The sequence below is a fragment of the Symphalangus syndactylus genome, chromosome 2 (assembly GCF_028878055.3).
Source record: "Symphalangus syndactylus isolate Jambi chromosome 2, NHGRI_mSymSyn1-v2.1_pri, whole genome shotgun sequence".
Lineage (NCBI taxonomy): Eukaryota > Metazoa > Chordata > Mammalia > Primates > Hylobatidae > Symphalangus > Symphalangus syndactylus.
In genome coordinates this window covers 115,094,253-115,119,519 of record NC_072424.2, presented here as the reverse complement: position 1 = coordinate 115,119,519, position 25,267 = coordinate 115,094,253, and the positions used below count along the sequence as shown (strand labels likewise).

At 37.1% G+C, this 25,267-nt stretch overlaps 1 protein-coding gene across 1 annotated transcript in view; it reads right to left on the bottom strand.

The window, feature by feature from the left end:
• The window catches only part of LOC134733857 (uncharacterized), a 150,871-nt gene that overhangs the window by 75,977 nt on the left and 49,627 nt on the right, over positions 1 to 25,267 (bottom strand). The window contains exons 8-10 of the mRNA XM_063624690.1: positions 23,304 to 23,469; positions 18,917 to 19,122; positions 18,163 to 18,249 (exon numbers count right to left, since the gene is read on the bottom strand). Coding sequence (XP_063480760.1) covers positions 18,163 to 18,249; positions 18,917 to 19,122; positions 23,304 to 23,469 — 459 coding nt within the window. The remainder of the gene's footprint in view (positions 1 to 18,162; positions 18,250 to 18,916; positions 19,123 to 23,303; positions 23,470 to 25,267) is intronic.

Sequence of the window (25,267 nt, the reverse complement as noted above, 5' to 3'; positions counted from 1 at the left end):
AGCTCTCGCTGTGTCCTCTCTGTATTCTCCACATCCGTTCCTCCTTCATGGTAAGTGCACATCCCCTCCACAGCATCCCTGCTTCATCCTGAACTCGGTAGTGAAGGCATCAAGAGCAATCAAGTTGGGCATGGTGGCTCATGCCTGTAATCCCAGCACTTTGGGGGACCCAGGCGAGAGGATCACTTGAGCCCAGGGAGTTCAAGACCAACCTGGGCAATATGGTGAGATGCTGTCTCTAAAAAAATTTTTAACATTAACCAGTTGTGGTGCTGTGTGCCTGTAGTCCCAGCTACTCGGGAGGCTGTGGTGGGAGGATGGCTAGAGCCAGGGAGGTAAAGGCTGCAGTGAGCCAAGATCACACCACTGCACTCCAGCCTGGACAACAGAACAAAATCCTGTCCCCAGCCCCGCAAAAAAGAACAATCAAATGATGGCATTTTTGGAAAGCCGTCTTAGAAAAGACAAAGGGAACTGGTTTGTTTCATCTGCCAAAAAGTGGCACAATAATAATTGTGTATCCCTGCATTTCATTTATTCCCAATTCTTCATTGAGTTAGCTTAAAAGTGCCTTCCTTTCTTACTACCTCATGGAAGGGATTACATATCCTCTGGCTTTTGAGGTTCAAATTCTCAGGTCCTGAAGAGACTCTGGGAAGACCCCTGGGTCTACAGAAGGAGAGGAACACCAGGGAGCATGAATGATCTGAGATGGGGGTAGGTTTCACCATTCCACCTTGGGGAGATTTGGAAACCCCAAGACCACAGAGGACCTGTGCCTTCCCTCAGTGAAGCCCAGGTCTGGAGCCTCAGGCCCTAGGATTCCTGTAACCAGAAAGATGCAGGAGCAGAAAGTCAGCTGGGTGTGTCTAGAGAGCAGCCCTGAACAGCCATGTTTCCCCCAGGCCCAGCGTGACACCGGTATGGAAAGGATTTCCTGCTGCCCAGAATGGTGTGGGGCTGGGAAAGGTTTTCCAGGCACAGAAGAAAAACAAAATTGACACAATACTAAAGGAAGTCAGGGATACCTGTAATTGACTGAATTTAGTTTCTCTTACCCAAAGGAACAGGGCATTTTCCGTGAAATCCATTGTATTTACAGATAAGCTTCCTGCATGATTGTTATAGACTGAGACTCATACCTCCCTGTCCCCCTCTAAATACAAAGTGAGAATCCCTTTAATTTAATAAAGATTCGTTCTTGATCTTTGCTTATGGACAGGCAAGAAGAAATGGGCTTAAAATGAGATAGGAAGCATTCTAGTTGGATTTAAGGAAGATTTTCAGGAAAATAAGGTGGTATGGTTAGGCCTTGTGTCCCCACCAAAATCTCACCTTGAACTGTAATCCCCATAATCCCTACATGTCAAGGGTGGGACCAGGTGGAGGTAATTGAATCATGGGGGCAGTTTCCTCTATGCTGTTCTAGTGATAGTGAGTTGTCATGAGATCTGATGGTTTTATAAAATTCTGGGATTTCCCCACCTTGCACTCACTCTGTCCTGCTGCCCTGTGAAGAAGGTGCCTGCTTCTCCTTTGCCTTCCACCATGATCGTAAGATTTCTGAGGCCTCCCCAGCAATGTGGAACTGTGTGTCAATTAAACCTCTTTCCTTTATAAATTACCCAGTCTCCGGCAAATCTTTATAGCAGCATGAGAATGGACTAATACAGTAAATACCCGAAAAAGGATATGATTATGTTTTTTTTAAAAGAGAACATTGGCTTATAATCTTCCTAATGTTGTAGTTCATATTTTGGTTCATGATAAATCAGAATGAATAAATCAAGCTAGCACACAGTCTGTACTGCACCTGGGGGAAAGAAGTTTGTGCCAACCCCAACCTGAGCCACCCCCACCCTCAACCTTGACTCGGCTGCTCTAAAGACACAATGAGCTAACAGACAACACTCATCTCCGGAACAGCAGCACCTCCAGTGCCCAGGCCGCTGGATGCCCAGGATGCAAAGATTCTCTGCAAGTTCAAGTTTGTGCATTTCAGAGTCACAGGCTTGATGTATAGGAATTTCTTTTTACAATGAGAAAGGAGATGTGGAATCATAACCCTGTATAATCAACCTGAGATGAGGTTTTAGGCTTTTCTCAAGTTATCACCTCTTCAGTTTCTGAAAATATTTGACCAATAGAATTTAAGTTTGGTCTGTCTATTAAGTGTTTTACAAATATTCTAGAGGGGCAAGGTTGATAAAAAAAAATATGAATCAGTTCAGTTGTGTATGCCTCTGTTGAACAGCACAGAACAAAAATAATCTTCAGTTTTTCAACTTTCAGATATGTTACATTTCATCACCTTTCTTGTGGAATGATGACAGTTTCTAAATGGAGTGAGCCCAGTGCCATAGTTAACAGAGAATCACAGTTTGTTTAAAACAGGTCTAAATCCTTTCCTACCCATTTAAATTATCACGTTTTAACTGCTAGATTTTTGAATGTTAAAGACTGAAGAGTTATAAGATGCAGTGAGTAGGGAGAAAATCCAAACAACATTTCACACTTGGGTGTGCACAAACACACACAGATTTTATGGTGTTTACCAAAAGGCAGTATTTATAGCTCTGCATAATTTATAGCTTTTAAATGTAATGCTATAATGCAAATAATTTTTTTTTTGGCCCCGAGTGATCAGCTCATGAATAAACGTGAAAAGGATGCTAGGCTGGAGACAGGGATGGGAAGAGGAGACTGAGAATGAATCAGCATGCGCCTGCTTTCTCCAGAAACTGTCACGATGACCATGGGATCGGTTCACCGCTCAGCATGATGACTCGGGGCACAGCTATGTGTGACATGGCATTGAACAATTCCCATCCGAGGCAACAGACCAGGAATGCTGCTCAGCCCACCGTGCAACAAAAATGTATGAAATCGCATTAGCAGAAAAACAAGATTTCTGGGTCTTATCACAGAAAGGCTTTTTTCCTCTCCTAGATGAATGTTCACCTCTATTTGAACAACTGTTACCCTCTTTATTTCTACCTGAAAGTGGCGTTTACAACTCATAATTAAGGTCAGGATCTTTAGAATCCCATCATGATGAAATGTCTTTTTAGTGCCTGAATGCAGTTCATTAACAGAATATTTAGGGCTGTTTTTTCAGTGCATAATTGGACTACAGTTCATTTGCATGTCCTGAACATGCATTTTAAGTCTATATGAGAACTCCATTCAGCGATTCTCCAAAACATGTTTTGGAAGGCTGAAGACCACGAACGTTGTAAAACAAAAACTATGTGAGACTCGATCTGTAGTTGAGAGGGAAATTGCAGCAGGGAAAATAGCTAAAACCCAACCAGGCGTTCTCTAAATTAATATCATAAAATCATTTTTAAGAGAGAAATAAATAATTTAGCACAATAATACCACTTCATTAAAATGACAGTGCTATGAAAATTCTGTAGGAGTTCAAATTTAGACTTTTTCCCGAGGGAACTGTGCATTTCACAGAAGTAGGGACGGACAATACTCTTTAGTATACACAATGGACTTCAGGGGATGTGAGGAAGCTTAAGGGTTAATTTGTTTAAAATTCATGGCTGATTTTATGAGGAAACATTATACATTCTACTCACAAGCTGTTAGATTTGGAAGACTTTAGATAGAAAAATTAATTTAATGGATCCAAATCCTAGCTCTTCAGCATACTAAAACAAGCCCAACCAGGAAGTTATTAAACGATACAAAGTTGAAATATAAACAGATCTTTCCATCTAAACACACATTTGGGTCCTGTATTCCTTGCTTTTTAGTTTGCTATCCACTTACTCCAACAGGCTGAGGTCAGCCTTCCAGATGGAATTAGCCTTGTTTTTCCCACAAAGATTCCAAAAATCTCTTTAATCAGTCCTTGTTCATGTAGACACGAACCAGGGAAATTAGTTCTGAGACTAAGCTAGCGCTGTCAATCCTTCCTTTTCTACCTCTCTTCAAAGTAACTTTCAAGCATCTGAAAAACCCTCCAAACCATGGACAATTCCAGGGCTCCAAAATCCTTTAGTGAAGAAGTTGATAAACTGGGCTTATGGCAGGCCTTCCCACTGAAAAATCCATCAAGTCTCTCCTAAGGATAAAAGTGCAGGCCCTCAGCTAAGGGCATGCTCTTGAATTGGCCATTTATTTCAAAATTCTCAAGAAAAAACAAAATGATCGTATTAGCTTAATGTTATGTTTTTGTTCAAGGACAATAAAAGGTCAGTAATTGACATGGAAGCAGAGGCTAAGACAGATTAAGTGACTGGTCCAAAGTCTCTCAGCCCATCCAGAACTCAGATCTCTGTTCCAAAGGGCTGAGCTCTTTCTATAGTACTACTCTGCACTCAGTGTGTCCCATTTAATTTATTAAAAGTCATGTGTTGTTATAAATTGAATGGCAAGTAAAGTTCACTATGTTTCTAATAACCCTTTGGAATAAAAACTGCTTACAAATAAATGAATGAAAACACAACAAAAAAGCAAGCAAAAAAACCGTGTCAGATTCTTTTAAATTCAATATACAAAAATGAACTGTTTATGTATTTTTAAACTCAAATATTTTGAAACTCTTGAGCCACAGATTAAATTAAGAGCAGGTTGTTTTAAAAATAATTTACTTTTACAGCTCCATGAACATAACTGACTACAAAAACTTTTCTCAGTAATTAAAACATCTTGAAAATAAATCTTAAACATAGTGACATGTGTTTAAACTGATTGTATTGAATTTAAATGTAATGAGAGTTTTGGTTTTGTTATCCCCCCATAGAATGTACCTTAATTAAAATAAGAACTCTGACTTTTTCTCTACATAATAAAATCAGAGTTTTTTAAGATATTTATATTTTAAGATAAATTTTAACAGTATATCTCAATATGTTATTATTATATGTGGTATGTTATATGTAAAATATATGTGACCATGTAGTTGCTATCCAAAATGAAAATCACTTAAAATTACCTACTATATGTTGTTAATGATTGCTAAAACTAGTTGGTATAAAATATAACACCAGTATGGTTTTATCTATGATATGTACAGTTTTGTGAAGTATCTCCAAACTGAAGTCAAATTAATTGGCTTTGTGTCTTTGTGCAAATAAGCTCATAGCTTTGTTTTATTTATAGGATGACAAATGCAGTTTTGTTTTTTAAAAGTATTAGCCCTAGTGAATTAGCAGTGGTATTAGTGACCAAAACCCCAATGATCGAAAGATTGGAAATCCCTTAAGATACTTTACCAGAAACATTAAAAAATATATTTTGCACCAGACAATACACCAACATAAAAATATTTTCTATTATGTTTTAAGTAAACAACACTGCATTTTACTGACACTTTTTAAGATGAAAAGTATGATGATAATGTGCATAAAAACATTTTTGCTACATAAAGTTTAAAGGTGAAGCAATGAGAAGAGGAATAAAGCTTTATCATTTTCACATTGTTGAAGGATACAGACACCTCGATTGTTAAATTATATTCATGAATCAATTTCAATTTATTCGAGCATAAATATATCTATGAAAAAATTATTTTTATTATGTTATTAGAGATCTCTGTCTCATGTAGTTCTTCAAGAAATGATATGAAATGATTGATTTCCTAATGTATATTCTTTTGCATGGACTTATTTAATAATCTCCCTGAATGTTGTTCGTTTTTTAAGAGCTTAGCAAATTTATTCTCAGTCAAAGAATTTCATTATTTGCCCTGAGGATAATATTAATTAAATGCAAAACTCAGCATTTTATAATTTTTGTCAGAAAATATCAATTTTGCATAATACTACAAATTCTAATTATGAATATATATTAAAAGAAAAATTGAAATATAGCTAGTAAATGTTCTATGATTAGACATATCAAACTACTATTTTTAAAGCAAATTTATTACAAGTCAGAAACATATTTCATTTCAATTGTAAATTTATTAGCATGGGTTTTCCCCACACACTTCTAAAGTAAGCATAACTACACTGTAAGCAGAGGTGATTTGTTTTATTTCAGATAGTTTTTTCTAATTATATTATTTTAGTTCAAAATGTAATAGTAATGTCTGTACTGGTGCAGGGTTAAGTTCATGTTAACACTATTAAGAACCTTTCTGCCAAAGTAAAGTATCTGGGCTATGTTGCCAAAGATTTCAAATGAAGAAAAATTGTTTCTTAAAAAAATTATCTAGTTAGCAAAGATTTTCTTTTCTTTTTTTTAACTAAATGCAGAACTAATTTGTATTTTATTTATGGAAGATCATGATAATGCAGAATACAAATGTGATTTATTTTATGTGTAATTTCAATGTTATTTTGTTAGATATAACATTTCTAGTGCTTTGGGTACTACGACATCAAAAACATATGTAGGTATATTTTACTATTTAAAAATTTCAGATTTCTTATTCTACTTTAATGATATTCAAATAAAAATATTTTATATAAGAATAAAATCACTTTATTAATTCTTAGATCTAACAATAAAATGTCAATTCATAAATAAAAAACTAGTGGGTATTCCTTTTTAGTGAGAAATTTAAATCATGTTTTGAGTATATTATCAAAATCTACCTTCAACAGGCCTTAATAATTTATATCAGCAATTCTCATTATTTGCATATGGTATTATATATCCGAGATCATTCCCCAAAATTAATTAACAACCTTAGAGTTCACTGGGGTGAATAGATACAAAATAAACATACAAAATCCAGTAGCCATGGGATTACATAAACTACCTAGAAATAATCCTATAAGATAGGGAGCTGATCTTATTTCTAGAAACCTATACACTTTTAGAGAGGAATAATAAAAGTTAAGTTTAAAATTTCCTGGCTAGAGCAATGCATGACTGTAATTCCTCCTAAATTAATTCTCATGTGTTAATAAAGAACAAATAAAAATAACGTGGCAATGAGATTTTATCTGAGATGAGAGACACTTCCCAAAATGATTCTAGAAGAATGAACAAGGAAGAATAGCTCAAGTAGCTTCAGTTACTTGAAACTAACCAAGAAGGGAATGATGCGTTTAAAAATATTAACTATTACAATATAAATTGTACAGTATTGATGAAAAAATTAAAAGACAGATTGATGGAACAAAACAGTTTGAAAAAAAATCCTAAAATATAAGAAAGTGATATATTGTAAAAAAAAATTATAAAGAAATGAAAAATAGATGATTTACTTATTCGACAAAACTTTAAAAAATTATCTATTTCAAGAACAATTAAGATAAGCATTCAGCTTACACTGTACTAAAGGATTTATTAAAGACTTTAGTATAAACAATGAAATTCTAAAATACTGGTTGAAACAGATGTGTACTTTTAACTGATATGAAGGCAAGACATTTCTAAGATAAAGGTGGTGAAAGAGATTACATGATGTAATAAAATCAAAACTTCTGTACATTTAAAAAAGCACAAAATAATAAAATGTAAAAGTACATCTTTAATTGGATAGAAATAATTTTGACAAGAGGTTGCATTCTTAATTTATAATAAAAAGCTCTAAATGGGAAAATGTTAATTGCTGTATATATATTTTTTGAGATGGAGTCTCACTCTGTCACCCAGGCTGGAGTGCAGCAGTGTGATCTTGGCTCACTGCAACCTCCACCTCCCTGGTTCAAGCAATTCCCCTGCCTCAGCCTCCCGAGTAGCTGGGATTACCGGCATGTGCCACCACACCCAGTTGATTTTGTATTTTTGGTAGAGACGGGGTTTCACCATGTTGGCCAGGATGGTCTGGGACTCCTAACCTCAGGCAATCTGCCCACCTCGGCCTCCCAAAGAGCTGGGATTACAGGCGTGAGCCACCATGCCCGGCTGCAATAAATATATTTTTAAATTACCAAACTCACTAATAAAGAAAAATGCAATAAAAACACAATAAGGTATGATTTATAATCTGTATAATTGACAAAATATGCTTTAAATGTTAATTCTCAACTAAAACAGGCACTTATCCATTATTTGTAAGACTGTAAATTGATCTTAATTTTAGGAAAGGAAATTGACAATTATCGCAAAAATTTCATAGTTCTTAAGTAATTCTGCTTCTAAAGAAATACCATAATTAGACATAGGTTGACAGATGTATATGCAAAGATGTTTGCTGCAGTATTATTTATAGTAGTGAAACATCTGCAATAATCAAAATATCCAGTGGTAGGTAAATAGCCAAATAAATTATTTGTAATTTATATATTTGACAGAATATTACACAGTCACTACAAAGATGCTTCCAAAGCATATTTAATCACTTGGAAATTTGTCATGATAAAATGTTAAATGAAAATTCAAGAGTCAAACTTATATTTGTATAATTATTAAAATAAATAAACATTAAACAAATGGGAATAACCCAAAATGCTGATAGGCTTAAATTTAATTTTTATTCTTTTTATTTTCCGAATGTTCTGAAACAAATATGTATTCCTTTCATAATCATAAAATTTCTTTTCATTTGTAGAAAAGATATGACAACTTCTAAATTATTGAGATGACAAGGTGATATAGCTAAAGGATAAATTTATATAGACATTGATATAGAGATTTTGCTATTATATATATACATAGGTATAAATATAATATCAAGGTAAACAGTTACATCAAATCAGGTTTAAATAGCATTCTCTCATATGTTTACATTAATTTTTTGTTCTAAGGTCATTTGGTAGCTGAGGCTGCCAGATGGATAAAAGAGTTTTCATAAAGCTTAATACTGATGTCATATTTCCCTGTCTATTGACTTCCTTCCCATAGTTCATTTTTCTTCATCTTTTGATACCTCAAATTCTTTTGTTTAATTAATTAATAATCTATTTATTTATTTATTTATTTTTGAGACGGAGTCTCGAGCTGTCGCCAGGCTGGAATGCAATGGCACGATCTCTGCTCACTGCAACCTCTGCCTCCCGGGTTCAAGCTATTCTCCTGCCTCAGCCTCCCAAGTAGCTGGGACTACAGGCGCACACCACCACACCCAGCTAATTTTTGTATTTTTAGTAGAGACAGGATTTCACCATGTTGGCCAGGATGGTCTTGATCTCTTGACCTCATGATCTGCCCACCTCAGCCTCCCAAAGTGCTGGGATTACAGGCGTGAGCCACTGCATGGGTCCCAACACCTCAAATTCTTTGCAGACAAGTAGGGTATAAATGCAAACACCACTGTCATTCTATGTAGAATTGGTACTACTCCGGGGCTTTATTGTAATTTTCGTTTTAAACGAAATTTTATTAGGCAACTGCTTGGCTCCTGCATGGGGACCCTGGCGACCTGCCCTGGAACAGTCTCTACCCAGCTCGGCCACCCTCTCTCCACTTCCACCTTCTGGAAGGCCTGCCGTTAAGGTGGCTTTCTCCTGCAAACCTCAAAGTTGATGATGCTGCAAAGTCTTTCCCCAAAGAAGGAATTCACTGCAGAAGGAAATCACTAAAGAATATGCATCTTTCTTTCCTGTATGAGTGCTGGAGGTTGTCAGTATCACACCCTTAGCTTGTTCAAAGTGCATCAAAGATAAATTTAAAAGAAAACCATATAGAGATCACATGCTTTTAAGAAAAAACTTACACCTCTGAATCTTTTGTGACCTCCTAGAAACCCCATACAAGCTAATTGCCAGAAAATGATGCAAAATTCCCAGGAGTGTTGTGTATTATTTCTTCCATAAGGAAGGATAAAGTGTTCTACATTATTGCTAGGTAAAAGCCATGTCTATGCACTAAAGTAAAAGCAACAGTGTAATTCTAGAGTAGAACACGTCATTTTGTTAAATTGGTGGCTGTTTTAGCAATGATTTCACACAGAAAAAATGAAAAATATAGACTTCGATTTGTTGAAGCAGATAGAAACTAATCTTACTGAGTATAGATTGCTATTCTGACTTTAATGAAAGTAAATAATTCTACATTGAAAACTTTCTTATCAGCAGTTTACATTTGAGATTACAACATGAACTCAAATAGTTCAGGTAATTAATGCAAGATGTATCTTTTATTTAAATTATCAACAGTTACCTCAATTTATTTGCCTCACCTTCTATTGCAATCCTGATCATTGCTGATTTAGGGAACTGAGAAATGACTCACATTATGCCTTTTACTGTTGTGCATTTCCTAGTTTTCACAATCCCTGGATAGGAAAAATTATAGGCTGAGAGAGAGAAAAAGAGACAGAGAGAGAGAAAATGCCCTTGAAATCCAAACATGTTAAGAATATTATTTATAATGGTACATAAGCAAAAGGTAGAATTTTTAAAAACTAGACAACGTTTCAACACCAGTAATTTCCTCTCCCTGATACATTTAAAGTTTTAATGAAAAAATAAACCACTTTTTCCAATGTTATGATTTAAACATAACATAATTCTGTATTAAAATTTATTTCATCCCTTTTTTTCAAGGAGGAGAAATAATGTCATTTTTATTTACAGAATAATTCTGAATTTTTCAGGAGAGACTTAAAAATCTGTCAAGAAGATTATTAAATTAATAATGTAATAAATAATTTCACACTAAAGAAACAATTTAGCTCTAAACATCATACTATTTTGGCAACGATCACCATTATCTGGAATTATATTGAACAAATTTCGTTCTTTTCTCCTAAATATGCCAAATCTTACAATGTTATATAGTGACTAAAACATTTTTTTCAGTTCTGTATTCCACTACTCTTATAGGGAATAGCCTATACATGTTGATTTGAAAACTGAATTTTTAAACTTAAGCACTGGAAAAATTATACCTGTGAAAATATTAATTCTATTGGAGTTGTTTATATTCTTTCAGGTAGAACAGGATTAAGTATTGTCTTTTTACTTTTAACTTTTAACAAAAATAAATAACAGATCAATAAAATTTTCTAATTTTCTCCTGGTTTTAAACCTAGGATATAGAGGCTTAAATGCCCAAAATAGGTTGCTATGTTGCATTGACATCTAGTGGATTATGACAGCTATTACAAGCGTGAAGACAGCTCTCTTAGAACAATGCTAAGGCTGAAAGACAACTTAAAAGGTCACCTCTTTTCCAATCCGACATTTGGAAACTGAGGCAAAGAGAAAGTAAATTTGCCTGAAATAATTCAAGCATTATAAAGACACGTAAAGTAAATATAGTATTGGTTATGGTAAATAGAAACTCAATTTTAGGAGCAGAAAACAAATAGAAATATAGATTACAACACAAATTCAAATAGTTCAGGTAATTAATGCAAGATGAATCTTTTGTTTGAATTACCAACAGTTACTTCAATTTATTTGCTTCACCTTCTATTGCAATCCTGATCATTGCTGATTTAGGGAACTGAGAAATGACTAGCATTATTCATTTTGGGCATAGAAGATACAGTATTTTCCTGTTTTCTTACATGAAAGTTAGCATTATAGCATGCTACAAAACTTATCTTGCTTTTTCCATTTAAGAATATGCATAAGCACACACATACATGTTTATATTTTCAAAATGAGATACTGGAAATTTAAATTAAATGTATTTGAAAGTGATTACATACGGGGGAGAGAGAGAATGGGGGAAGAATTAGAGATAGAAGCAAGACTTTTCTGAACGGTGTGTTATATACGACTTCAGAATCATATAAATCTTTTACATTCGGAATCTTATAAATGTTCTATATTTTCTTTTTTTAACTTTTATTTTTAAGCTCAGGGGTACATGTGCAGGTTTGTTATATAGGTAAACTTGTGTTATGGGGTTTTGTTAGACAGATTATTTCATCATCCAGGTATTAAGCCTAGCACCCATTATTTTCCTGATTCTCTCCCTCCTCCCACCTTCCCTCGTCTGATAGGCCCCAGTGTGTGTTGTTCCCTTCTATGTGCCTGTTTTACATTTTCAAAAAAATAAAATTAATCTAAAAAGAAAACAATCAATTCCCAACATAAAAATAAACTGAAATTAACACATTAATGGAATATCACGAAGTTGGTAACATGACCTTACAGAAGAAAGAATTATATCTGGTTACCTTTATGTTAGCTATAAAGTCTTAGTAGGATAAATTTTTAATGACAAAAAGAACTGTAACATTGTTTTAACTTAACTGAGTAATTTTCATTTGGATTTTATATTTTTTAACTAGTTTATACACATTATAGGACAAAGCAAGTAGGTAACTATATTAATGTTGGTAGGAATCAAGATTTTCCGTGTAAGAGAGAAGGAAGACAAGAAAAATAATTGAAGAAGTTAAGTAGAAACCTTATATTGTTAATCTGAATTAAAAATATTACTATGTCCAACCCCACTAGAAACAAGAAAAAATTACTATAAACTCTGAAAACTTTTTTTATTTAAAAAACATATATTTCTTAGCTATGTTGACTGAAATGTTTAGAAGCACTGACAGCCCAATAGCAATGAGCACCCATATTACCTAGATTATGTCTCTAAAATCACTTCTCACTGAAAAGAATTAGGGCTCCCCAGAGAAATAGCTGATTTTAAGTCTAGGGCAAAGCTGATTTTAAGCCTGGGACAGCTTGCAATTGGGCCACTTGAGATTTCACCACCACAGCATTTTTTAGTATCTGAAATAATGAGAATTCTGATTAGGCCCTTGCTTGCTTGCAAATGTTAACCACTTGCTTTTTGCCCAAGATTCCTTGTTCCCACAATGTAATTATGAACTATAGATGTACAGTTCCTGTGCCAAGCAGCAGGAGATAACTTCAGTGTCACAAAAAACGTTTGCAGAAGAATGAATGCCTTGAGGGATGTTGCGACCAGCTGCTGATGCCAAGCAGTCTGGTTGCTCGAGGTGTTATCTCATACTGAAGAAATAGACTTTTTCCCTAGATTTCCTATAACTCCTCATCGTTTACTCTCCAGCCAAATAAAAACTCCCCCGCCTCTTCTTTTTGTTAAGGTAGATTGGAGAGATTTTTGCCCTCTCACCTCATTTTGGGCAAATCAAATAAACCCTTCTCTATCTCCAAGCACCTTTGTGTCAGTGTTTGGCCTCAGCTGTATGCTGGGTAAACGAGCCTGAATTTGGGGTTCTATGATATGCTTATGCCAGAAAGCAAGGAAAATACCAGCAGAACACACAGATCCACTTGAAGGTTTTCCATTGTCAAATGATGTGACATCTGAGGATGTGAAAACAATAATGACTACAACTGGTTGAAAAACATTGAATAAAGGCATATTTTATTTTATTGCACTTTACGATGCTATGCAGATGCAGATGTTTTTTGCAAATTGAGGTTTTGTGGCAACTGTGTGTTAAGCAAGTCTATAGGTGCTAATTTTCCACAACAGATGCTCACTTCATCTCTCTGTGTCACATTTTGGCAATTATCACAATATTTCAAACTTTTTCATATTTTATCTATTATGGTGATCTGTGATCAGTGATCTTTGATGTTATTATTGTAATTTTTGGGGGATGCCATGAACCATGTTCATATAAGATGATGAACTTAATCAATAAATGTATGTTTTACCATGACTGCTCTACCAACCAGCCACTCCCCATCTCTCTCCTGCTCCTCAGGTCTCCCTATTCCCTGAGATACAATAATATTGAAATTAGGTCAATTAGTAACTCTACAATGGTCTCTGTGTGTTCAAGTGAAAATAGAAGTCACACATCTCTCACTTTAAATCAAATTCTAGAAATGATTAAATTCAGCATGGAAGGCGTGTTTAAAACCAAGGTAGCAGAGTAGCACTTTTAATTTCCGAGAACTTTTCTTTTGTACCAAACTTGACCTTTGCAGCAAACAGCCAACTTGTGAATGCAAAGGAAAAGTTCTTAAAGGAAAGTAAGTGCCACCCAGGTGAACACACAAACGCTAAGTAAAACAGCCCTATTGCTGGTATGGAAAAAGTTTGAGCGGACTGAATAGAAGATCAAGCCAGGTACAACATTCCCTTAAGCAATAGCCTAATCCAGAGCAAGGCCCTTTCTTCAACTCTACGAAGGCTGAGAGGGATGAGTAAGCTGCAAAAGAAAAGTTGGAGCTAACAGAGGTCGGCTCATGAGGCTTAAGGAAGGAAGCCATCTCCATAACATAAAAGTACAAGATGAGGCAGCAAGTGCTGATGGAGAAACAGCAGCGTTATCCAGAAAAGCCAGCTAAGATCATTGATGAAGAGGGCAAAAGAAACATATTGTCTGTGGATAAAAAGCAGTCTTATATTAGAAGAAGATGCTCTTCAGAACTTTCATAGCTGGAGAAGAAAAGTCAGTGCCTAGCTTCAAAGCTTCAAGCAATAGCTGACTCTCTTGATTGGGGCTATTGCAGCTAGTGACCTAACATTGTAGCGAATGCTCACCTGCCATTTTGAAAACTCTAGGAAGAATTATGCTAAATCTGCTCTGACGGCACTCTTTAAGTGGAACAACAAAACCTGGATGACAGCACATCTGTGTATAGCATGGATTGCTGAATATTTTAAGTCCACTATTGAGACTTAATGCTCAGAAAAAAAAGATTTCTTTCCAAATATTATTGCTCACTGACAGTGCATCTAGTCACTCAAGAGCTCTGACAGAGATGTACAATGAGATGAATGTTATTCAACACAACATCCATTCTGTAGCCAATGAATCAAGGAGTAATTTCAACTTTCAAATCTTCTTACTTAAGAAATACATTTCGGCCAGGCGTGGTGGCTCATGCCTGTAATCCCAGCACTTTGGGAGGCTGAGGCTGATGGATCACGAGGTCAAGAGATCGAGGTCATCTGGCCAACATGGTGAAACCATGTTTCTACTAAAAATACAAAGAAGAGCAAGTTGAATGATACTGTCACCATGAGGAAGTAATCAGGCAAACCTAGAATGTGGAACAATGTGTATTCTATGTGCATTGTTCTATGGGACAATTACACCAGGTTTTTTCAGTTAAGTCAATGGGAAGGGAAAAGAAGAGGGGAGAGGGGCTTGCTACAGATGTAAGAAGACAAGGGGGCATGACAACTGAATGTAACATGTGAGTCTCATTTGGATCTTGATTTGGAAAAAAAAATCATCTTAAAAAGATGTTCATTGGCCAGGCACGGTGGCTCATGTCTGTAATCCCAGCACTTTGGGAGGCTTAGGCGGGTGGATCACCTGAGGTCAGGAGTTGGAGACCAGCCTGACTACTATGATGAAACCCCGTTTCTACTAAAAATACAAAAATTAGCTGGGCGTGGTGGCAGGCGCCTGTAATCCCAGCTACTTGGGAGGCTAAGGCAGGTAAATAGCTTGAACCCAGGAGGCAGAGGTTGCAGTGAGCTGAGATCATGCCATTACACTCCAGCCTGGGCAACAAGAGCAAAACTCTGTCTAAAAAAAAAAAAAAAAAAGGTTATTAAACAGTCAATGAACTTTGAATATGGACTGGGAATTAGATATTAATGAATTACTGTTATGAATTTAGGTGTGATAGTGGTAATTGGTTATATTTCCCTCTTTTAGGGACACATTGAAATACTAGGTGGTAAGTGCCACTTTGCCTGGAATTTGCTTTAAAATTCTTCAACAAAAAAGGGGGGCAAATAGGTGATTCAAGTGGGCAAAATGTTGATTATTTTAAAATCTGGATGGCTGCTGCTATGGATTGAACATGACTTGTATGTTCCCCACCAAATATTATGTTGAAATTTGATCCCCAGTGTGGTGATGTTGGGATGTGGGGTATAGTGGGAGGAGTTCGGGTCATGGGTTATGAATGGTTCGATGCTGTTCTCAGGGTAGTGAATAAGTTCTCATGCTGTCCTGAGATGGATTGGTTTTGAGGGAATGGATTAGTTCCCAAGGGAGTATGTTGTTCTAAAGCCAGGAGGCCCCCCGGGTTTGATCCTCTTTGCACCTGCCTGCCTGCTATTTGACCTTCTGCACCATGTTTTGATGCAGCACAAAAGTCCTCACCGAAGCAGAGCAGATGCCAGCACCATGCTTCTTGCACAGCCTGCAGAACATGAACTAACTCAACCTCTTTCTTTACAAACCACCCAGCCACAGGTACGCCTTTATAGCAACACAAAACAGACTAAGACAGCAGGAATATGGGGTTTTATCACACTCCTCTCTCCATTTGTGTGTATTTGAAATAAAGAGTTTTTAAGGAAAATGTAAAAATGTATGTGAGGTTAAAAAAGAAGTGCTGCTCCTACGATGATGAATTTTGGTTTAATTCACCTGCTGTGAAGAGATGAAAAAAAGAAAAAACGAAGACTTCACTTTGCTTCTCCTCTATATTTTTAGCAGTCTTTGGAGACTATTCTTACTGGGGAAGAAACTGCACTGAGTCAAAGGCATTTCCTTCTCAAGCGTTAATACGTTACTATACATTACCTCTTACACAGTTCCCTCCTCAAAGAAACATAAACATAGCATAACAGAAGAGAACAGCCTTTTGCGCGGTTTTTCAGACACTGGCTCTCCTTGTCCCCTGAGGTTTTCTTCTTTCTGAGTGCACATTCCAGATGGCTGTGCTTTGAAATCCCACACCTGCTCCAACCCTGATCCTCTCCTAGAAACTCCTCTGAGGAGGCATCTCTGGTCTCCCGGCCAGGGTGACCAACTCTCTTCTCTGTCCCTTCGTTCCCTTGCATACCCTCCCTGTAGCACTTAACATGTGATATGAAACGCATTTGTGTCTCTTCCCTGGACCATAAGCTCCTTTAGGGCAGGGACTCAGCCTTTTAAACATTTCTTTCCAGTGTCTAATATCTTCTGGCAAATAGCAGACTCTCAGTAGCTGCCAAATACATGCATGCTCTGGTACTATCTCCTGTAAGCCTTGGTAACCTTAACAATGTTTCCATTATGAAAAATCTCTGTTCTTAATTTCCTTTACGAAGTATTGAGCTTTGGATGTTTCTGCCTAGCAAAAAGCCTGTACTCTGAGCCAGTAATTTAATCCTCTACCTGTTTTGTTGATTAAAAGGTAATACTTGTCTCTCAGGGTTTCTAAGGCGCCGCACCCAGCCAAGAGTTTTTATTCCTTGGCAGGTGTCCAGGAAATTCCTAGTTAAGAATAGGCTTATGATAATCTGGTCTAGGATCTAGAAGATTTACAAGTCATAGGAGTTTTAATTTATGGGATTCTGGAAAGTGAACTAGTTGCATAATTTGTATATATATATCCATTTTCCTGAACTATTTTAAAAAACATCTTTCGTGAGATGTGTCACATACCATAAAATTCATTTAACATATACAATTCAATGTTTTTAAATATATTAATATATTTGTGCAAACATCTCTATAACTTTAGAGCATTTTCATCACCAACCCTCCTCCAAACACCCTGCTGCCATCACTGCCCATTCTCTCTCCCCTCCTTGGCCCTAGGTGCCCACTAATGTACTTTCTGTCTCTGTAGATTTGCCTACTCTAGACATTTCTTATAAAGAAAATCATACAATATGTGATCTCTTATGACTTGCTTTTTTAATTTAGTATTTACAAGGATCATCCATGATGCAGCCTGTGTCAGTACTCCATTCTTTCTTCTGTTGCCAAATCCTATTTCATTGTATAGATACACCTCATTTTGTTGATCCATTCATCAGATGATGAACATTTGGGTTGTTTCCAATATTTGGCCATTATAAATGATGCTGCCATGAAAATGGCAAATTAAATTTTTGTGTGGACTTAAATTCCATCTCTCTTGGACATATATAGCTAAGAGTAGAATTGCTGGGTCCTATGGTACCACCATGTTTAACTTTATGAGGAGCTGTCAAACTGCTTTCCACGGTGGTTGCACCCTTTTACATACCCACCAACAATATATGAGGGTTCCAATTTCTCCACATCCTTACCACTTACTATTGTTCCTTTTTGTATTACTATAGCTATCCTAGTGAATGTGGTTTTGATTTGCATTTGCCTAATGACGAAAAGATGTTGAGCATCTCTCCACGTGCTCATTGGCCATTTATATAACTTGTTTGGAGAAATGTCTATTCAAATACTTTGCCGTTTTAAAATTGTGTTGTCTTTTCATTGTTAAGTTATAAAAGTTCTTTATATATTCTGGATTAAAGACTCTTACCCGATATGTGATTGTCATAGTTAAGAAATCATTGATTTGCCCAAGGTCACAAAGATTTAATCTTGTCTTAGTCTGTTTTCTGCTGCTATAACAGAATATCACAGGCTTGATAATTTATACACAAAAGATTTATTTGGCTCACAGTTTTGGAGGCTGGCAAGTCCAAGGGCATAGTGCCAGCATCTGCTTAGCCATCTGGTGAGGGCTTTCTTCTTGCATCATACCATGGCTGAAAGCAGAAAGGCAGGTGACAAATGAGACAGGGAGAAAGTGGAGGTCAAACTTATTCTGGAGTCCTCTCCCTCAATAACTAATCCACTACCCTGATAACAGCATTAATCCATTCACGAGGGCAGAACCCTCATGATCTACACCTCTTAAAGGTCTTACCCCCTAGTACCACCCCAATGGCAATTAAATTTGACCATGAGTTTTGGTGGGACATTCAAACCATAGCAAATCCCATGTTTTCTTTTAAGAGTTCTGTAATTTTAGCTCTTTCATTTCAGTTGTCAGGGAAGCAAAAGATTACCTGTCCCTGTGTAAGTTCTTAGTTGAGACAAGCCCCTGTAACAAAAGCAGATCAACAAGAAAAAAACAAACAAGTTTATTAACACGTACAGTGAACACCATGCAGGAAAAACCTCAATGAAAAGTAACTCAAAGCAGTTGCTTAGAACTCTGGCTTATATCCCATCTTCAACAAAGAACAATAAATTTATAGAGAAATGACAGGACAAAGGAAGGCAATTTCCCTTCAGGGGTAGGAAACAGTGGGAAAATAACTATATGGGGGTAAACTAATGAAGTAACGTTTGTTTGCAGATTCTTCTGGTGCCTTCACTGGGTGAATGGAGTCTACAGTTGTCTCCAGTAAAGGAGAATTTATATCCTACCTTGAGGAATATAAGGGGAAGACAAGGAGAGCTTTTTCCATTTGCTGCTTCTTAATTGCCTTCAGTCCCAAAATAATTGATAATTGTTTTAATATAGTGTGAAATAGTAGTTCAAGTTCATTCTTTTGCATGTAGAGATCCAGTTGTCCCAGCAGCATGTTTGTAAAGACTTCTTTTCCCCATTGGAATTGTCTTGGCAATCTTATCTAAAATAAATTTATATACATATATATATATTTATATACATATATACACATGTATATATGTGTGTGCGTAGGATTTTTTAAAAAAACTTTTATTGGGGTATGATTGACATAGAAAAAGCTGTACATATTTAATGTATGCAACTTGATGAGTTTGAGGCTAAATATACATCTGTGAAATCATTACCACAATCTAAACATATCCATCACCTCCAAAACAGTTTCCTCCTACCCTCTATATTTATAATTTTTTGTGTATGTGTGTGTATGTGTGTGTGCGTGTGTGTGTGTGTGAGTGTGTGTGTAGTATGTGATAAAACATAAGATCTACCCCCTTAGCAAATTTTTAAGTATGTAATACAGTTTTGTTGACTATAGGTATTATGCTATACAGCAGATCTCTAGGACTTACTCATCTTTTGTAACTGAAACTTTGTCACTTTTGGCTAATAGCTCCCTATATCCCCCTTTCCCCAGCTCCTGACAACCACCATTCTACTCCCTGCTTCTACAAGTTTAACTATTTTAGATTCCTTATACAAGTGGCATCAAGTAGTACTTGTCTTCCTGTGTCTAACTTATTTCACTTAGCATAAAGTCCTCTAGGCTTATGCATGTTGTCACAAATGGCAGGATTTCCTTCTTTCTTAAGGCTAAACGATATTCCACTGTATATATATAACACATTTTCTTTACCCATTCATCCATGATGAATATTTAGGTTCCTTAGGTTCATGCTGCAATGAATGGGAGTGCAAATGCTGTTTGAAATCCCAATTTCAATTCATTTAGATATATACCCAGTAGTGGGATTGCTGGATCATATAGTAGTTCTATTTTTAAATTTTTTGAAGACCCTCTATAATGTCTTGCATATGTAGGCTGGCTTCTAGACTCTGACTGTATTCCCTTGATCTATGTGTCTATCCTTATGTTAGTATCATGCTGGCTTGACTATTGTAACTTTGTAGTAAGCTCTGAAGTAAATGTGAGTCCTCCAATTTTGTCCTTCTTTTTAAGGATTCTTTTGATTATTCTGGGTCCCTTGCTTTTCCATATTACTTTTAAAATGCATATATCTTGTTCTTCTGAAATTATTTCATTTATATGTTATTTCTGGTTATATCATCCAAGTTTGTTTATTTTTTTTCACTCATGATTTCCTTATCTTCATTTCTTTCTCTTTAAGATTTTTAAAAATCTTTCAGACAACAAATTTGGGTTCCAAAGTGACTAGCTTGTATTTTAATATTTTAGCTAAAAGCATTTTAAATTTGTGTGGTATATGTGTGTATTTTGTGACTGAATCTTCTCACATCCTCTTATTACAATTTCATTTAATAAGTGCTTTACCAAAATTTAATTAACATAACATAAAATTCAGCCTGATAAAATGTAAAATTCCGTGTTTTTTAGTAAATTCACTCAGTTGTTCAACCATCTAATTCTAGACTGTCTAACTTCAGAACGTTTCATAACCCTCCAAAGAAAATCTTGCCATCTTAGTTTTTGAAAATTTTTTGGCAAGGTTCATTCTTGACAACTTCTTCTTTTTTTTTACTTTAGTAAAACCACCACCTTGCCTTGAGCTATTTGCTCATTCAAAACTAAAGTTTATTTAGGCCACTTGATATGATTCACCTTGTCTCTAGAGAAATCTTAAAACTTTTTCAAGGAAGTGGTCAATTATTTACACAAACTTGAAAAGGCTTTGCTTCTCATCACTTAAAACACAAGGCTTTGAGAATTACCCATTTGATTTGCTACTTTGCAAATTCACAAATAACTCTATACTTGAACATGTAAATTGTTTGAAGTGTTTGGGGAAATAATTTACTTCCTGGCTCTATATCTTTTTTAGTTATCTCTTCCTTTTATGTAAGAAGTGCATTAATAGATGACTTTCAAGAATATTATGAGAAAAAATAGTGAAAGTAATTTAAGCAAAGTATATTCTGTACTCAATTCTACATCAACAATGAACGAACCTCTTGTCCACACCCATTTGAAAACACTGCATTGAACTCAGATGTAAAAGTTTACTGAGTTGTCAGTGGAAACTTTGCCAAGAACAAACAAAACAATGAGGCCATAACTGGAGAATGTTCTGTTCTCTATTTTTTTTTTTTTTTTCGAGACAGAGTTTTACTCTTTCATCTGCCTCCCAGGCTGGATGAAGTGCAGTGGTGCAATCTCGGCTCACTGCAGCCTCCATCTCCCAGGTTCAAGTGATTCTCCTGCCTCAACCTCCTGAGTAGCTGGGACAACAGGCCCACCACCACGCCTGGCTAATTTTTTGTGTTTTTAATAGAGATGGGTTTTCACCATGTTGACCAGGCTGGTCTTGAACTCGTGACCTTGTGATTCACCCAGCTGGGGCTCCCAAAGTGCTGGGATTACAGGTGTGAGCCACTGTGCCTGGCCTATCCAACAATTTTTCAAAGTCATCAGAAAAGCCTTGATATCCATCATTCACTATAATGCAGAAAAACCTCACATTTTGAATTTAGGCATACCTGGGTTAGAATTCCACTAACGAGCTGAGTTACCTTAGATAACATATAACAACTGTAAACCGAAAAGTATCTGAGACAAGTCACAATCCATTTAGAAGTTTTTTTTGCCAAGGTTAAGGATGCACCCAGGAGATAGGTCTGTGCCTTTCTCCAAAGATGATTTTAAGGGCTTCAATAATTTAAAGGGGAAAAGCAAGCTGGAGAAGGAATAGGGAGGGTATGGTCACATGACTGAACTCACATATTGCAAGACAAAAGGATCAGATAGAGGAATAGTCGATTATGTATTTGTCTTGCACTCAGTGAATCCACACTTCACACAAGATAAGGTGAACACGTTACCAGTGGAAGGTGTCCAGGAACAAACAGTTGGACAAAACGCACAAATAAAGCAAGGAAAGAATGAAGCAACAAAAGCAGATATTTACTGAAAATGAAAGTACACTCCACAGTGTGGGAGCGGGCCTGAGCATAGGGGCTCAAGAGCCCCATTACAGAATATTCTGGGGTTTAAATACCCTTTAGAGGTTTCCATTGGTTACTTGGTATATGCCCTATGTAAATGAAGAGGATGAAGTAAAGTTACAAAGTCATTTACTCAGTGTACGCCCTATGTAAATGGAGACAATATTTCCTGTCATAGCTGAAGCATTTCCACTTGATTTAGGTCTAGAAGTCATTAGGTTCCCTGCCTCCAGACCCTATTCTCCTGCCTCAAACACAGAGTGAAGATATTTAATCTTTTATCTGTAGCTATCTGCTTAGGAACAAAAGGAACGGCAGGTGCTTGCATGAGTCAGCTTTCAGCTTAATTTTTCCCCTTGGCATACTGAATTGGGGTCCCAGGTTTTTATTTTCCTTTCATACAACAGACCTCCACTCTCTGACCCTCAGCTTTCTCATCTATATATATATAACCTGACTTCTTCCAGACCTCACTGGCTGGAGACGTAGATGAAGTCAGCTATAGTTTGAATGTTTGTGTCCCTCCAAATTTAATGTTGCAATTTAATCTCCAATGCAACCATATTAGAAGGTGGGGCATTTAGATGGTGATTAAGTCATGAGGGCTCCACCACAGCAAGAAGGTACAAGCCTCACCAGACACCAAACCTGCTGGCACTTTGATCTTGGACTTCCCAGTCTCCAGAACTGTGAGAAATAAATTTCCATTGATTATAAGTTACCCAGTCTGAGGTTTGTTTTTGTTTTTGTTTGAGACAGAGTCTCGCTCTGTTGCCTAGGCTGGAGTGCAGCGGTGCCATCTCGGCTCATTGCAGCCACCACCTCCTGGGTTCAAGCAATTCTCTTGCCTCAGTCTCCTGAGTAGCTGGGATTACAGGTGTGCACCACCAAGCCCAGCTAATTTTTTTTTTTTTTTAACTAGAGACAGGGTTTCACCATGTTGGCCAGGCTGGTCTCAAACTCCTGGCCTCAGGTGTTCCACCTGCCTCGGCTTGCCAGTGTACTGGGATTACAGGCATGAGCCACTGTACCCAGCCTAAGGTATTTTATTATAGCAGCAGGAATGGACTAAGACAAAGTCACATTAACAATCATAACACATACTTCCTTGGCAACTTTCCACCCTAGCCTTTGCAGGATTTCCGCTTCCATGTCAAGTTCATCACCCCTGAGTGCTTCCAGGGCTGTCTCTCATGTGCTTACCTGCAAACAAGTTGGTTTCACTCCCACCATCAAGGGCAGTGCCCCTACTCCACACTCCACAGGGGGATCAGATCTGTTTTCTTGCTTCCCTAGACTCGAAGCAAGCCCTGCTGCTGCTTCTCCAGTGAATGAAGGAGTGCCCACCAGGTTGAGGATGACCAGGCATCTGAAATCATTTTGTTCTTAGAGTCACAAAACCTCTACTCTGATCTAAGTTTCTCTCTTATCCTACGGGCTGGAGTTTGTGCAAAAAATCTTGAGATACATGGGTTTCCAATTCTAGGGCACATAAGAATAACTTGGTGAGTTGTTAAAAATGCAGACTCGTGAGCCCCACCCAGGACTCTGGATTGAATTTTTCATGTTGAAAGTCCGCAGGTCACCTGAAAGCTATTCCCTGGTGTACTAATGATTTGGATAGCCAATGGTCTGTTGTCGGGACTATTAAGACAGACTCACTTCTTTTCTCTGTCTCTCCAGTCTCTTACTTACAGCCTTGAGCTGACCTCTAGCCAGAGTGACATATGAGAAATGCAAATCTCTATCATTTATTTCTCACCATCCAGCAACTCAGTCATTTTCTCTCAATAATATGATACAACAAAAGCCCAATACATTAAACTGATGTCATTGGAGCTGCTCAGCTGAAGGGAACTCATGAGATGGGTTGATGAGGAGCGGGGAGCAGACCTCCACCCAGCCACTCAGTCTTCCTGACCCTTTCCCACCCCCCTGCCAGCCCCAGCAGCAGCCCTGGATAACCTGTATAGAACCAATGACCATGGAACACAGCCTGAAAATCACATCTCCAGGGGACAAATGCAAAACTCCCTGCCTAACAAACACACAAACAAAGCCTGGCATAATCCAACCCCCATTCACCTCTCCAGCTTCATCTCTCCCATCACCCACTCAGAGGTACTCTATGCCCTGCAGCTGTGCTGACAATATGGTAGTCACTAGCCACATGTGGCTATTTAGATTTAAATTAATTACAATAAAACAAAAGAAAACATTCAGTCCCGTTGTCAACTAACCATATCTCAAGTGCTGAATAGCCACATGTGGTCAGTGGCGATGGTGATAGACAGCACAGACACAGAATAGTTGCATCATCACTGTAAGTGCGGCAAACAGCAGCGCTCTAGCGACACCAAGTTAACCACAGCTCCCAAAGCCCACATACTTTCTCACAGTCTAGAGCCTTCGCATATGCTGTTCTATCTAGCCCCTTCTATTCTCTATTGTCTATTTGGAAAATTCCCAGACATTCTTCAAGATTGTCTCCAAGCTCCCCCTGCCAGGAGCCTTCTAGTCAATTTCCAATCTCCAGTCTCATTCAGAGATGACTTGAGCACTGTTTCTTCTCTGATCTCTTAATACCCTGAAATTCTTTTCAGATGACACTTTTCACATGGTTTTACAACTGTTTGCTTGGCTCTGTATATTTTATATTAGATGTAAACATATACATTTAACTCATCTTTATAGCCAAAGTAATCAATAAATATCTATTAAATTAATGACTTTATTGGAGAATAATCAAATTGCTGTATATATCTGAGTGAAAATGGCAATAATCATGGAAATGGTGGATGTGGGAGGCAGAATAATGCCCATCTTCCCCATAAAGATGTCTGTATCTTAAACACCAGACTCTGTAAATACGTTACCTTAGCAAAACGGACTTCACAGATACTAAAGGGCCTTGAGATGAGAAGATTATTATGAATTATTTAGGTGGGCCACATGTAATCACATTGTGATCCTTAAAACTGGAAGAGAGAGGCAGAAACGGAGGGCAGAGTAAAGCAATGTGAGAAGGGTTCAAATTGTAGTTGCTGGCTTTGAAGATGGAGGAAGAGTCCATGAGCCAAAGAATGTGGGCAGCTCCTAGAAGCCAGAAAGGCAGGGAAACTGATTGTCCCGTACGGCCTCCAGAAGGGAACACAGCCCTGCTTGCC